At 30.8% G+C, this 17,347-nt stretch overlaps 1 protein-coding gene across 1 annotated transcript in view; it reads left to right on the top strand.

Moving 5' to 3' along the window:
* LOC107451823 (salivary peroxidase/catechol oxidase) overlaps positions 1-17,347 on the top strand; it is a 72,946-nt gene that overhangs the window by 53,330 nt on the left and 2,269 nt on the right. Inside the window, exons 9-13 of the mRNA XM_071186308.1 lie at positions 3,524-3,659; positions 7,053-7,403; positions 9,607-9,795; positions 10,887-11,056; positions 16,637-16,739. Of these exons, the coding sequence (XP_071042409.1) occupies positions 3,524-3,659; positions 7,053-7,403; positions 9,607-9,795; positions 10,887-11,056; positions 16,637-16,739 (949 nt within the window). The remainder of the gene's footprint in view (positions 1-3,523; positions 3,660-7,052; positions 7,404-9,606; positions 9,796-10,886; positions 11,057-16,636; positions 16,740-17,347) is intronic.

Raw genomic sequence — 17,347 nt, forward strand, 5'->3', positions numbered from 1 at the left:
CCGGCGCTGCCAAGATTATTAGAAACACCTAATTCGAGTAAATTTTATTTTTTTAATATTATTATCGTTACTAAAATGGTTTGAAGAAATGAATGCAATATAGAACACACACAGTTTTATTTATATACAACAGAGGTGCCAACTTGCTCCGGACAGCGAATAAATATTTTCAAGTGGTAGTTTATTAATTGTGATTCTTGGTTTAAAAAATTCAATTTAGTAGATTTTTATCCACCACTATTTCTAAACAATTCGTAGGCTTATATAATTCATCATTTTTTTCAGATATGACGCGCTAAACCTTTCAAAAAACTAGCTATATCTGTCCAATTTAGTTCGTAGTTATTCACCATGTAAAATCAGCGTGGCATTCAACGTGTTAATAATTACAGTAGACTGAAGTGATCTCAATTTTAAAGTACCAAATTTATTCCATGTAATAAAGACTATCAAAACATACATAATAATCGGAGGAACTAAGTCTGATTCATCTAATAGTATTCTTGAATTTCATAATCATTCTTCATAAATTTATAAAAATATCTCATAAATTTTAAAAAAATACAATATTAAGCTAATTGCTTTATTTATTGTTACAGATCAGGAATAAAATAATACGAACACTTCTATGCTAATTCTAAATTAGCAATTTTTTAAAAACAAATTTTTCGGAAGATTTTATGTGGCAAAGCAGTTTGAAGCTTTTAGAGATAGTGTCATTTTTACCTATGCAAAATTTACATCGACCCAAATGAGGAGAGGAAATTCTTCTTCGAAACTTTTCTTGAGTTAATACCAGATATTTTGAAAACATTCTATAGAATTGCGATATTTATATAGGAATGCTTTTAGAATTATAATGATAATAAGAAAGTCTAAATGATATCTAATATCTTTTCTAAATCCTGAAGCATGATCCTTCAAATTGTGCAAACAGGTTTGTTGTTCTGAAACATTTAGAGATAAAAGAAAGATTGTTCACATAGAATTAGTCTAGAAGTGATTACATTATTTGTCATCCATCTGTAAAGTACTCAAAATAAAAAAACGGTCCAGCCTGAAAAACGTTTGATCTAATGATCGAATCTCAATGTTACTAATTCGAGGGGGTGACCCCATGTACGCTAGTTAATTAGTGTAGACAATGTTTTAAGCTACGAAATCAGCCATAAAAACGTACTTTCTCTGAATAAAGGTACCTTTTTTTCCCAACAGATTTGGATTTCAGGTCCTCAAAATATAGGGGATCGCCGCCATCTGGGAAATAGGGTCCCTGTAGAGAGCGGTCAAAAGTTTGGACCCGTTTAATGTTAATTTTACTTTTTGCGTATTTCTTCGTATCTCGAGAACTTTTTAACACGTTCACGCTAGATTGTCTCATCTTGGCAACGCATCGGACTCAAAACTGGTAACAATAAATTTTATTTTTCAGTTTTTTTCCGGGAATAATAAAAATCCATAACCACCAATTGTTTTTAACGGATGCAATTTTTATATTGAATTGCATCTTGTAGAGGTCAAGTGCCCGCTCACGCGGGCAGGCACCTCACCAAATTCCAGATCGTCGCCGTGATGAATTTCCTTACAGTGAATTGTTATTGTTGAGAATAGATTAACTCCTCCCGAATATTATCTAATATTAAAATAGTTCTTCTACCAGTATTTTCTTTTTTCCCGTACCAATATTTTCACTTTTCCCGGCGTGAACGTGTTAAACGAATTGAAAGCTTTTTGCACACAATTATGAAAAAAAAAAAAACTTTTAGCAACCATGTACTGCATTTTATTATTTTATTTAATAATTGTCAAAACCAATTTTGAACGAAATGGGTTCCTGAGAAATTGAATTTTAAAAAGAAGTCAGATATCTAAATTTTGATTTCTTATGACTGATTTTGATTGATTTAGGATTGATTTGATTCGACTGATTTTGCTCAAATTTTGCATTTTACCATGTAAAAATGTTTTTTTTAAATGATGCAAAAAATTGTAAACCTTACAATTCAAAATTTTCTCAACCATTACTAAATAAAATAATAAAAAATAGTCTCTTTTTTGGCATGGAATTATCTTTGGATAAACGAACTTTATAATTTTGGGCAATTTTTGTTTAATTCGCTTTAAATGTTCTCGAGACATAGCGAACTACGCAAAAAGTAAATTTAAACAAACTTTGGACCGCTCTCCTGACCAAAACTATCATATTTCCCAGATGACGGCTGCTTCGTGTATTTCAGCAGTCGAAGATCCGCATTCGTCGAAAAAAAGTTATGTTTATTCAGACATTTTTGTGCCTGATTTTGTAACTTGAAATATCGTCTGCACATATTAAATAGCCTATTTGAGGTCGCCCTCTTAAGCCATTGAAATTAAGTGTTATAAACGTGAAGATCTGATAATTAGATCAAAAGTTATTCATGGTGGTTCATTTTTTATGAGTGCTGTACAAGTCAAATATGTACATTTTGCACATAAAACCCGTATAACTACTAAACTATTACACTTAACGTTTTAAGTATGGTTTCATTCTATTCAGCGTAAAAAGAATACTTTAAATATCAGTGTTTAAGTTTCTCCCTTTTTTACCCCTTTACCTTCTCCCAAAATCCATCACAGGAATTCAAGTGCGTTTACACTACTCCCCCGCAAACGAATTCTAATCGATCCCGATTTGAATTCTGCAACCCCGGCAATTTGCATTTTGAATGTCTACCTCTATCCCCAGCTGCTACTGATCCTGGAAGCATTGAAAAAGGTAGTAAGAACATTTAATTTCTTATTTTCTACTCAAAAAAGCTAATTAGCGGTAACTGCCACATATTTTAATCACTTATAGCCACTTTTAAGTTTAAAAATATCTTACAAATAAGTAAGACCCTTTCTGTATTGCCCGCCAAACGCTGCAGGCTAGAATCCCGCTGTTCGTTCTCTTTCTGTATTATGATATATATCCTTCTACTGGGCAGAGATTTATAAGTCTTAATTTAGCACACAAACTTGCAAATGCATCAATAAATAAATAAATATAGTATAGTACATATTACCGGTACTCAGTAGTAGTAACGACTTTTTCATTATTACAGAAAAAAAGATAGGAAGTAAAATGTTTTTATAACAAGATTTCTATTGTTATCAAGTTGGCATCACGCGTTATTGTTAAAAATATATACATGAAATGCCTGAGAATTCAGCAGGCATATTTTTTTAAAGTTCAAACAAAACTGAAACAACGAATAAAAAGTCGCTGGAGGAAAAAGAAGACACGATAAAACTGTCTTGTTCCAAGTTGGTTTAACAGAGAAAAAACGTTATTTGTTACAAATACGAAACGGGGGTGCTAATAACAAATATGGCTTATAAGCCCTTATCTGTAAAAGAACAAATAACACAAGATGCATCCAGAAATCCGAAAATCCCCTCCGCAGATAGACACAATTATCTTTGTTTCTCTGAATATTATACATAGATTAAAAAACTATGCAAGATATTTTTTCACAATCCTCTCTAATTGTTCATTTAATAGGTGATGAACGAATAAACCAACATACAATGTTAATCTTTGTGCACACACTGTTGGTCCGTTTACACAATACTATACATGACAAGCTGCTCGGCCTGAATCCTCACTGGGACAGTCAAAAACTTTATGATGAAACCAGGTAAACATATAACGCTAAACGTTAACCCTTTTCAGCACATGAAACTTTAGTCCAGAAAATAAAAGTTGTAATAAATGAAGTGCAACTTAAATGAAGAGTACTCGCATACTATGAATATTTCAATACTTCCAGAGAATTTATGAATTTAGTTAGAAACAAAAATATACTGGGTCATTCATTTTCATGTATGGCAATGCTTTTACTTTAAACATAAATCTAATTATAATTCATTGGTATGTTTTCAGCCTTGAAGTTCCGAAATAGAATATCTTTACACCTATTCTTTATAAAAGACAATTTATGAAACCGAAGGAGTTCTAGTTCTTTTATTGATACAAAAGTATTTATAATTTTTGCATTACACACACACACACACACACACACATATACACACCCCAGCTCAGTGCTGTGTGNAATATATATATATATATATATACACCACATGGTGCCCCGAAAACGTACGTCCGCAGGCCTATGCTATCACAGTGTCCATCCATGTCTACGTATATGTGAGTTTCAACGGCTACACGTTCTTATATTTTTCCGGGAAATATTTCGTAGTAGTAGTATCCGGATGGTACAAAATCCAATTGTTTTCAATCTGCCTTAATCTATATACGAGTATTTTATTTGGACAGGCAATATTTTTAGCAACTATATCCGTGCTTTTCTAAATAACTTCAATTATTATTTTATGTTACTAAATGAAACATTTTTTGCACCAAAATTTAATTATTTTGGTAATTGAATTTTAAAATATAAAAGTTTTTCTTCATTTCATTAAAATATAGTAAGCGGTAAAAAAATTTTTTTAGAGTTTTATTGTTTCTTTGATTTTGAATAAAAATATTTGTTTTCTTCTTTTTTAAATTTAACCTCTTAAACTTTTCATCCTAATCATTCACCATAAGATAACATAACTTTTGTCCCCAATTTTTTTTCTGAGTGTATACGAGTATTTATATCGCAAATTAAAAAATCGTCATTATTTAAAATTATTATTTTTAAACTTTTTTTAAAAATGAAATATAATTTTTAATTTAACGGATCTTAAAGAGTTACTTATTTATGATTTTTTTATATTTTTTTCTTCAAACAAAAAATATAATATTTATCAAATAAAAATATCAAAAAATATTATCAAAAAATATAATATTTACTTACTTAATATCAAAAAATATAATATTTACAAAAAATATAATATTTTTCAACAAATTAATTTTTTACAAGAAATTAAAAAAATAAATCAAAAAATTTACAGAAAGTAAAACAAAATTTCTAAGGATTTCGTAGTTCTATAACTAATAAAACTCCATTTTATATGCAAACACTGAATTTTTATTTCTTGGATTGTTTCAGGATATTTGGAACGTTCATTTTTATATTTAAATTACGTTTTTTTTTTTTAAACGCTTTTTTTATATAAAGAAAGAAGGTAGCACAAATGTTTCAACATAAGGATTTATGACGTTGAAACAAAACAGATAATTTAAGGTTCAACTGTGTTCCTACATAACAGGGAAGCGTGTATAAAAAAAAAAGCGTGTATACGTTGCTCTGGATTGTTATGCAATTCTCAATCCTTATGATGTGTTCCAGCGGTTCCCAAGTGGTGTTCCGCGGAACACAAGAGTTCCGAGAGTTGGAAGATTTTTTAACCTGTAATGATTTTTTGAAACCTGTAACAAAATTCATATTCATTTGATGATACATTTTTTATTCAATATTTAAGTTTTTTTTTTTATATTATTTAATTAAAACGCTTGTGAGGAAAAATATTTTAAGACAATGTTTTTTTTTAATTACAATAAAATGGACAAGAACATATGCATTTATTAAAATTTTTTGTTGTAATTCCCATGGAATAAAAATAACCCAATTTACACCAATGAAGAAGTATGTTTCTCTGATAGCCATTCTCTCCCTTTATTTCGTTTTTATTTTCCAACTTTTCTTTAAAATTTGAATTTGTGAATATTATTTAAAAACATTTTTTTCTTCTCCCTCAAAACATCTTTTTCCATGTTTTCTCTACATTTATTATATTATATTTTTTGTCCTCAATAGTTTGTTTTATTTGTTGAACTAATAAATCTAATTTTAAACACACTTTTATTTTATTTTACTTTATATGGGAAGTTTGTTTTCTGCCTTTCTTCTTTCATCTTAAACTCATTTACAATTATATTTTTTAATTTTTTAGAGGCACAGATGCATTATAAAGAATGATTTTTCTTTATTTTGAATAATTATAATATANATATATATATATATATATATATATATATATATATATATATATATATATATATATATATATATATATATATAAATATATATATATATATATATATATATATATATATATATATGTACAAAATATTAATATTATAATTGACGTAATGAAACTAAGTACATATTTAGTAGAGACCATGTGCATTTTAATATTATCCAGAATAATTCACATATCGAAAAATAATAAAATAAAAAAGATCCTCATTGGAGGATTTTTAAACAGAAATGAAAAATGGGTCTTCTTGCCAAAATGAAACAATATTTCAGTAAGATGTGGATTACACCTCGGACACTATTTGCGTTTGTTATTCATGCTATCCACTAAACAATCGACGATTCCTTGGGAGGATTTTTTTCCTCTCCTCTCTCAAGAAAGCTCTTGCACCATTTGGAATAGACGTGTCCTGCCAAAAGCAACCTAGGCATACTGTATAGGATTTAAGTCCGATGAGTACACAGGCCATAGCATAGAATATCTTTATTTTCTTTACTTGGCTTTGGCTTTTTTCAGGATTGACTTGCCCGAGCCAGATATTTACTTTTTTGTCGAGTAATCAAATTATTATTTCTACTCACAATTTTTTAAATAAACCAGAAGGTTATATCTCTTGTTCATTTTGCTCATCAACCCTTCTCATTCATCATTGATGATCAAGAAGAGGAACGGTTTATGCCCATTTTTTTTACAAAAATTATGATTTCTGCCGGGATGGCCTGGTTGGTAGGGCACTGGGCCCATATCTAAGAGTCGTGGGCCCTTCGCCCAAAGACTCCCCCGTGTAGTTAATGGTTACTGATGCACGTTAAATATGTCGAGTCAGGAAGTCCTCCATGTTCCCATATTAAATCATACCTCTGAGGATACTGATCCAGGAGTTTCCTCGTCTTCTGGATTGGTTCAAAATTACAAGTCTACGGAGTTGATCATTAGTAGTCGTAAACCCAAAATTGGGTCAGCTTTTCAACGACGGATATAAAAAAATAAAATTAACAAAAAAAATGTGGCATAATTGACAACAACAACATTTTCTAAAAGCTTATTTCTGTAAAGTAAACATTTTCTTTCAATCTGCATTCAAAATGGGTTTTTTTCAATAGGAGGATAGTGATTGCTCTTCAACAAAATATGGTCTACCAAGAATATCTACCGTGGATAGTGGGACCAGAAAATATGAAGAAATATAATCTATCGGTCGAGGATTCTTTGTACGATGAAGAAACTAGTCCTCTGCTATTCAATGAGTTCGGCGCTGCATCCTTCCGGTTGCACAGCATGCTGCCCAAAACTGTGAGCACGCATTATCCGAAGATAAGAATGAGTCTCACATACTCTCACTTCTGTCCAGTTTACAATGGACAGTTGGACGCTTACATCACTGGATCGTGTGAAACCCCATCTGAAAAGTTTGACCGTTTTATAAAAACTGATGTCAGAGACTACTTGCACAGGTAATGAAATTCCTTTTGTAAAAGGTTGCTTTCTTTCTTTTTCCAATGAACAGGTACAGAGCACCAAAAATATATATATATATCACCCTGAATAACTTTCGTTCTAATAAACGTTTTTTCACAAACTAAGCGCCAATCTTAATGGTTCTAGAGGGTGATTTCAAATATGCTAAGTAATTAGTTATAGTTATTAATTAAGATACGAAATCAGATGCAAAACGTGCTTTCTCTGAATAAACATGACTCTCAAAATAGGGACGTAAGCAAAATTTCGAAACAATTGGACCAAAAATTGAGGTACTTGGTAGTTACATATATACTATATATATATATNGTAAATGAACAACAACAATCAACAGTTAAACTACACTGTAAAAACTGCGGTGTAATAACTATCCAAATTTGGTGTTAAAACAGGGTGCATAGACAACTTATTCAACAAAAAATAAGTACCTTTTAAGCACTCAAAAATATTTTTAAGCACTTTAAAAAAATATAATTCGGCAGGGTTGGAACGTTTTTGATAATAGACGGTTTTATCTTGTTTTAATCGTCACGTAAAAAAAAATATATATATATATATATATATATTTGGCGTGGTCCCAAAAAGAGGACAAGAACTTTCGCCATAGCAGGAGGAGAAATTTAATATAACAATAGAATCGACAAGAGAGAAATATTTAATGCTTCTCCGTTGCTAAGCAACCAAGCTGAGAGAATAAAAAAGGATGAAATAAAATCTGAAGCCATTCATCGTTTTTGTGTTAACTCGGGTCGAATGAGCTTTTCTTTTCTTTCTTTTTTCTTAAATAGTTAATAGAAAAATATCTTGAAGTTTCTAGGCAACAGAGTTTTTTAGTTGGTTTCTGCCACAAAAAATAAAAGCAGAAATTGCATTCGTTTTCATAACTTTTGAAAATAAAGTTCTAGATTCTAAATACAAGACATCCAGGATTTTTGTATTTGAACACATGAACTTTTAATACAGCATTATTTGTGTTTTTGAAGTTGTTTTAACTTTTTTAAGTATGAAAAGATTTCATACTAAAACCATTATTTTAATTATATACAGAGTTGTGGGGCAAATCACGAAAAAGATCTTGTAAAAAATGCAAAATATCTGGAAGAGATTATAATGCACATTATGACAGGTTTTATATAATTCACGATATTTCCTTCTTTTATAATTGAAGAAATTAGCGAATGTTACGTGGCATTTAAAAAAATCGAAATATGTATGTTTAAGAATATTGTATGATTCATTTATTCTACTAAATACGTGGCTTTGAGATAATAAAGATAGTTTTCAAATAGCATCTTAATGTTTTCATTCATTCTGAAACGGATTTTCTTAAATTCACCATAAAATGTCATTCCGACAATTGCGATATTTATCACCAAACATTGAAACTATAATTTCTTTGCTTTATTCCTTTTATTACATTATAGAATCACCTTTTGCGAAGGGGCATGCATGAAGGGGCATGTTGTTTTCTTAATTTCATGTAACTCTCTGAAAAACAATTGTAAGACAATGACATTCACAGCATCTAAAATCATTTATATTTTCAATTACAAATGAAATTGTGTTACAATATACTTCCATTAAAGGCCGTTGCGATGATTAAATAGTTTTCTGCCAAATCATTCACCAAATATTCTAAACAATAAATAATATCCGCTGTTGATTATTTTTAATAATATGATTAATCAAGGGATGGGATGTCCGGTCTAACTCTATACACAGATGCGTTTAATCGACAGGCGACTAAAAATGATAAAAGTGGTGATTAATGAAATTCTAAATTTTAGTAAAAGTGATTAAAATTAGCAACATTTTATGGTATTTTTTTTTCCAGTTTACTATTGAAAGTGAAGGGAGAGTATGTTTTTTTTTCTCTAAACATGAATTATTTTAAATTTATGTAATAGTTACGATAGAGTAATAAAAAGAATAATCAATAAGTAAAAGCGATTTTAGTTTCTACCACTTTTTACTTTTTTGGTCACCTGTTGCATCCCTGCTATTGAAAGTAAATATCGTTTTAAATATGAATATAATTTGAAATGTGGTATTTCTGATTGAATAATTATATAAATAAAGATAAATTGAGTTAATACCACTACTTACATTTTTAGTTCCTGATTGCTGTCACAATTGGATTGTTTTGTTTACTGACTGAATTATTTTTTAAACTTGTAGACCACCTAAAGGATCTTTCGGAGTGGACCTCGCTGCCATCAACATCCAAAGAGGGCGAGATCATGGACTCGCGAGCTACATCGACGTGGTAGAAAAATGCTCAGAGGGAAAAACTAGGATTAAAACATTTCTTGATCTCGAAAACAGGATGTCTGAAGATAGTGTCACATTTCTGAAGAAAATATACTCGTAAGATTATTGTTTCCCCCTGGTGATTAAATGCTTTTGTGAAATATCGTGTGAGTGTATAACTGCCACTACAATAATACAATTCCAAATCCCAATGCGTGTTAACTCCATAAATACTATCTTGAGGTATCTGAAGAGAGGTTGTTGGAAGCTTTCACGTACATTGACGTCATGTGGACACACAAACTTCGATAGATCAGTTTAGTTGCGTTTTGTGATTGTTCTAATCACTCTAATACTATTAAGACTCGATCACACACAACGCCGACCTGCGCTATTGGCAACACAGGAGTGATCAACTCTCCAAGTCCGGTTATCTTAATAAAGCTCTCCTGGCTCTTCACAAAACAGTAATAATCAACTAGAAGTATCCGTTCATCGAATTCTATCACAGATAAAATTCTAGCGGAGAATTACAGTAGTGTTTCTATTACCATAATTATCCAATTTACTAGTATATAGATTAAGTTAATTCTATTCTATCTTAAGTAACCGTTTATATAAATATATGACAGTCGTTGAGCAGCCGACCCAATCTAAGGGCTTACGACTACTAATGTTCAACTCTGTACCCTTGTCATTTTGAACCCAATCCATAAGACAAGGGAACTCCTGGATTAAGTATTGGGAAAAAATTTGCCTTCGATGAGGACTTTTTGAGGGAACTAACCCGCATTTGCTTTACACGGTGAGGAAAACCACGAAAACTCCCACGGTAAGTCTGACGGCAAGGAGACCCATGATCCGTCTACCATTGAGGATATTTCGTATCAGCACTGTGGTCGGTGCAAGCCGTGCAGAATTTATAACGACCAGTCATTGCTGGGACTCGAACCCGGTTCACCTCACTGGAAGGCTCTTTTCCCCCCGAGCTACCCCCATGGTATATAGAAAATAATAACGTGATGAACGAGTTTCAAAAGTGAAATAGTGCACTTGACTTTAATACAATAAATACTTGCAAAACTCGCCATTTAAAAAGTGGCAATTTAAAACATATAAAACTAATTTTTTCAACTTGTTGCTCTAATTAAGAATGTTTCATGCCACTTTTGTATTTATTCTTTTATTATTTATTTGCCTTTTTTCAGGGACGTAAGGGATGTTGAATTATGGCTTGGAATGACAGCAGAAACACCGATTGAAGGGGGTGTGACAGGCCCTACTGCTACCTGTATATCAGCCATTCAATTTCATCGTCTAAAATTCGGTGACAGTTTCTTCTATACTCATAAAAATGGAAGACATCCATTCACAAAAGGTAAAGAGAAAATTGCGCTAAGTTGTTGTTCTTTCGTTTAAAAAACTATGATTCTTATTTTTTTAATTATTAATAATATTTCTTTTTAAAAAAATCCTTTAAATTAACTTCACTAAAACAACCAAAAATGTATTCACTTTTTACTGAAATGGCCACCCTCAGTATACGATTTTGAAATCTTACAAAATTGCCACAAGGTTTTTTGTATTGAATTTCTCGAGTTATTTAAGTGGAAAAAAGCGTTTGCAAATTCTTATGGATCACAGCCGGGGTCCGGTCCAAAAAAGTACAGATGGGGTTCACATCCTATTAAACTATACATACCCTTATATTCATAACCAAAAGCGGAATGTTTTTTTTTTCTCATTATTTTATTTGTAAATAAGATAGCTTTTTAAAAACAAATAAAATAGTTTGTGAGGTTTTTAAAACTTCTTTGCTTTTTAGGAATTCAATAATTACTTATCCTAGTTTGAAATGTGTTTATCTCAGTTAAATAGTGATTCAAGCTAAAATTATTATGGTTTCGACAAACCTGAAATTTTATCAAGTTTATAATCACCTCAACATTTCATTTAATATAAATAAATGCATTTCATTTCTAAATTTTATATTCGATATAGTTTTTAATGTAGGGAAAATTCACGGCCGCCAACGACTCTTTTTCACTCTCATGTAAGAACTATATTGATCTTTGAGTACTGTACAATACTTAAATCAATTAGCTTGGAAGTGCATGTCATTTAAAATATCTTTCTATAAATGTTTTTCATTCAATTTTTTTTACCCTGCATGTTAAGTTTGTCCTATAAAAATTAATTCCAACCAGTATGAGAATAAATTGAATAGGATCGCAAAAAGTTGACTAACATGTTTGTACATTTTTGTTTACAGAAAAAAGCGAAAGAAAACATTCATTCTGTGATCCTGATCGATACCTAAAGTTTCTCCCTAAAAATGTCTTCAGCGTCCCTTCGAAATTAAAAACATGAGATTCAAAGACTTGGGACAGCATAGATTTATAAGTTTTTAAAATATTCTGTGTAACGCGAACGAAAATTCGACTTAATTTGAAACATTTTTGTAATTAAAAAGAAAAGAAAACAAGAATAAACTTTGCTTCAAATTCTATAAAGTGATCCAGTTCGATAGCTGGCGAATATATAATATTATCTCAGAGATTAAAAACATCAAAAAACGGGATTCATCTCAAAACGCCATTGTAGCTTCCTTTAAGATTTTTCATTAATATGAAGGATTATTTTTAAGAAGCTCTCAAACTGGCTGTTCTCAAAGCAGGCTCAAAACGTCAACGCAGTTTCTTTAACTGTTTCTTTAACATGATAGATTATTTCTAAAAAACTTGGACTAAATTTATAAGGTAGAATTCGATTTTTTTTTCAATACTTCCGCTGCCTTAAAGTTCAACTGAAAGCTTGATACAATGAATGGTCAATCTTACTTTGTGTTTCCTGAATCTTATTGCAGATTTCCACGTCTCTCATTTATGATGCATAAAATTTTTCACAGAATATTTCACAAAGCTGTTAATATTAGAAAATATTTTGGAATTTTTTTTTCTTCAAAAAGATGAGTAGTGGTAGTAATATTATTTCATTCTTAACATTTTTCTTGGCTAAGTAAAAACATTTTAATACATTTTTGAAGAAAAATGCCTCGCGTCTCATATTCTACATATCTCACATTTGAATCGCTGTTTGTTTCAGTTCAGTGGATCCGAATCGAGAGGCCTTTCATCCTTATTTTTCAAATGAGCAGCTCTTCTCCAGTTCAACACGTATTTCTTATGCTGTATTGAGAATGGATGGGGTATTTGTAATGCAAGCCTCTGAAAGCAGACGCCTTAATTTTAAACATATTGAAGTACTTTTTTTTTACTGTAAATGAATCTACGCATTAAAAAAAGAGATTTTAATGTTTAAAATTAAAAGGGAATTCATTTGATAAAGGTTTTTTTATGGGGGAATTTAACTTTTTTTTATTGTAGCTGCACTGAAGATGTTATAAACAATGTATTAACATTAAAGGAGTTTTTAAACTTTACGAACTCTAAACTGAATATCTTTTAAAAATGAAGCAAAAATTAAAGCTCAAAGGGTGAGTCTGTAGAAATGAAGTCACAAAAGTGTTTTCTTAAGTCTGTTCAGTTCCAAAACTATTCGTTACTGAACGTAACATAAAAATTATATATTTGAGGATATTTTGCACGCGACAATATCTGACTAAATATCCCCCAGATAACTGCCATCTTTGTAATTCACCTTTAAGTAAGTAGTTAACCCATTTTCAGACGAAGCTTTCGTAAACCGTTCTTTTTATTAACACTCTGGGGTATAAATTTGGCTAATTTTATTTTTCTGCTATTGTAAAAGGTTCTGGAGGCATCGATAAAATTTTAGTAATTCAACTGGAGTAAACATTTTCTTTGAGAAATTTTTAAACTAAGCAAGTTTCTTAACTTGAGACGGTTATTGACAAATTTGACTCTTTGAAAGTATATAATAGTTCCATTTGATACTAATCATATGTCTTTATAGCGTGGATTGAAGTCACAAATTTTGTAAATAAAATAGAAATAAAGCAAATTTTAAAAAAAACAAACTAGTGTTTAACTAAATTGTTCATTCTTTTGATTCGGCCAATGGTACATCTACGCACTGTTTTATTTCTTGAATAATATATTACTCTTCATGAATGAAACTTGTCTTAATGAATCTACTTTTAAGCATATTTCAATGTAAATAATATTACATATCATATATATATATTATTATATATAATTGTGTTTTTTGGTTGTAATGTATTTATCTTACCAGTCCCGTAAGAAATTTCCTCTTTTATTTAATAAATGTTCTTTTCTATACCTTAAAATATATCTATTTATGTAATGATGTGGTTGAGAAAACTTTACTTTGCAGATATACAGGTAAGATATCCCGTGGAGTCATAAATTTAAAAAAATTTGAAAAAAAAATACACAACGCAATGCACGAGTATTAGGTAATAATAACACTAACCGGTACAGTTAATAGTAAAAACAAGCTTATTTTTATTATTTATTCTTTTATAACAGCTTTATGACACTAGGTCAAAAATATTAATTCCTTTCATTAAAAATAATATCGTTAGAATAAATTCATTTACCACGAAATTAAAGATTAAAGTTATTAAATTAAAATTAAAGATCAGATTAATTTTCAAGATCAGTTCAATTTTAGCTAAACCATATACCGTTAAAATTATTACCGATAAAGTGTACAGTGCACAAAATAAAAAATTCTGTCGTGATTTTTTAACCAAGATGTACCAAGGTAGCTAATAGAAGAAAATATCCATTTTGTTAATCTATTCACGAAATTTCTTAAATGAGGTTACAGAATTGAAATGAGGAACAGAATTTGAATGTTTACCAAGCACAAAGTAAAAATGAGATTATCTGAATAACTTTTAATCTAAAGACTGGATTTACACGTACTCGAAATTATTCAGAATTGCTTGTGTACCAAACCTTAAATATGTTCATTTGTTAATGCCGACGCTATTTTAAGTTACATAATCGGACACAAAATCGCACATTCTCTGAATAAACATACGGATTTCTGTCCTCCAAAATAGGTGAGATAACCGCAATCTTGAAAATAGAGTCCCAATTGACCCCCTACATACGCCGACCGGTCTGTGTAGGAGGCAGGGAACTGTCCTTGCATCAGAAAGGTTCTGGGTTCGAATCTCGGGCAAGGCCTGAATGATTCTTTCTCTCTCTCTGTGTTCTATGTCCTTTCTCCTTTGTGTGTGAATGTGACCGTGGTAGTGTGACGTGGCTTCGCCACAGGTGCCCACTGGGTAACGAAAAGAGAGTTGGCAGTTCTGACGCTTTCTGTGGCCAATGGACAATAGTTCCAAGTGCCCACCAAGTCGGGAGAAAGGTCAAAGGATTAAGGCATGTTGAGTTCACTTTTGCGTCACAAAGAAATCGTAGGTTCAATTTTTTAAGAACTATTCGTCAGATTTTGCTCGAATTGTAGATTTTGCCACATAAACTACTGTAGATAAATTTGCCTGACTTACAGCAACAATTCAAACTTTTTTTTTCGGCAGTAAGCAGAATAAATAATAAATGCCAAAAAAAAAAACTATTTTTACATAGAATTATCTTTGGGTAAAGTCGTTTTATAGTTGAGTCAAAACTTTCTTCGATTTATTTCGGAGGTAAAGTAGAATGGACAAAGAAAAAAGAAAGTTAATTGACATTAAGGCTGTTTTTTGAAGGCTCCGTCGTCATATCAAATGATGCTTTTTGTGAATAATATGCTATTGTCACGACTGCTATCTGTGGATCAGAGACATGGTCTCCAACCAAGAAACAAGAAAAAATACTGATTACCTGGGAAAGAAAAATTCTTAGAACTATTTCTGGACCTGTCAAAGAGGGTGAGCTGTGGACAAGGTGGTACAATTTCGAAATTTCAAGACTATTTAAAGAAAAAGATATAATCAATTATGTAAAAGCAAAGAGAATTCAATGGCTAGGACATCTTGAGAGAATGGAGGAAAACAGAGGCACTAAGAAGATATTCAAGGGGCAGTGCCAGGGCCAAAGGAAAAGAGGAAGGCCGGCCAAGAGATAGTTAGACGAGGTGGAGAAAGACCTTAAGATTCTAAAGGTCCGAAACTGGAAACAAATAGCTAGAGACAGGCGACTTTGGAGAAAAATTGTTAGTGAGGCCATGGTCCAACATGGACTTTAAAGGGGAGTAAAAAGCCAGAGCAGTCTATGCTTATTTTGAAAATGGCGCAAAAATTCAAAATAGAGATAAGCATAGTTTTGAGAAAATAAAAAGCATTTGTGGTGTAATTTTTTATTAATAAAAAACTTGCACCGATGCTGCATTATCTGGGTTCATAAAACTTTACAAAACCTGATAATAAGGCAGTTATTCTGACAATTTTCATCTAGGTGAAAAAATGTCGACAAATTGGGGATTTAAAAAAATTAATAGCTTCTAAAATATTTAAGTTATTTGTCTGTTCTAAAGCCCAGATAATTGTTCATGACAAGAAGTTTATAATCATAGCTTTGCTTGAAGTGATTCTATAAAAAAAAGCACTTTAAACTGTGACTTTCCTCGGCAACAGAGCTTCGAAAAACTATGATAAAGAGTCCAAAAAGTTGGCCACTTTCCTACCTAAATTATTGCGAACATATTTTTCAGATTAAGGCTACTCCCCGCCCCATAATTTAAGGGTAAAGAATCAGGTGGGAAAAAAAAGTCATGTTTATTTAGAGAAATACGTTTTTGTGCCGTAACTTAAAATATCTACACAAAACCATTAGCTCATAAAGTTAGGCTATTCAATCATTGAATCTAGTATGTGAAAACCCAATCATTAGATCGAAAATTAATATATTATCATTATTTAACATTTGTGAAAAATAATAATCTGAAAAAACTATGATTAATTATTGATCTAAGTTTCATAAATATTTCCAAAAAAGTGGGGGCAAAGTATGCCATTCGATTTCTTCAGAAAAAAAAATTCATTATAAATATTTTTTAGATCAATTGGAAACCATTAAATCTTTCTCTGTGGCTCGCTGGCTTTGTGACACTACAAGATATGATAAAGTTCGCAGACATCCATTGGCTGTACCTGGGAAGAAGTGAGCAAAACAAGCTAATCTAGATCACTATATATCCTAACAGGAAGTCTTGTTGTCCTCCTCTGACGTCAAAGCGGAACGTGACTACTTTTATTTCGAGTGATGCCATGGGTTTTAAGGAAATTTAAACATTTTAATTTCAGATAACAAAATAGTGCTGCGATGTAAATTACAATGTTTTAGTTATTTTACTACATTTTTATTAACCTATTTGTGCCTAGGGTCCTTATAAAAAGACAGTTTCGTTTTATATGGACACAAGAGTTTCATTATTAGGATTTATTTTTCAAAAACAAGTTTTTCCGAAATTTCTAATTTATTAATAACATGAATACTTAAATTTTCAAGCGAATTCAGCATACAGTTTTTTTTAAGGTGACAAAGAGCTTTCAATTTTTTTAATTATTTATTTATTTATTTTTAGAAATTATCAAGAGATTGGTTTGAAATTTTCATTATAAGTTTATATGGTTAAAGACAACTTATTTACGAAATTTCAAGAAAATATTTTAAAATTTAAAAAATGTAAAGAAATAAAAATTTGGGATTGTATTAATATTTATATCATTCCTCGCGTCTGAAATTATTGTTAAAGTAAAAAAAATTAT

The sequence above is a fragment of the Parasteatoda tepidariorum genome, chromosome 10, assembly GCF_043381705.1.
Source record: "Parasteatoda tepidariorum isolate YZ-2023 chromosome 10, CAS_Ptep_4.0, whole genome shotgun sequence".
NCBI lineage: Eukaryota > Metazoa > Arthropoda > Arachnida > Araneae > Theridiidae > Parasteatoda > Parasteatoda tepidariorum.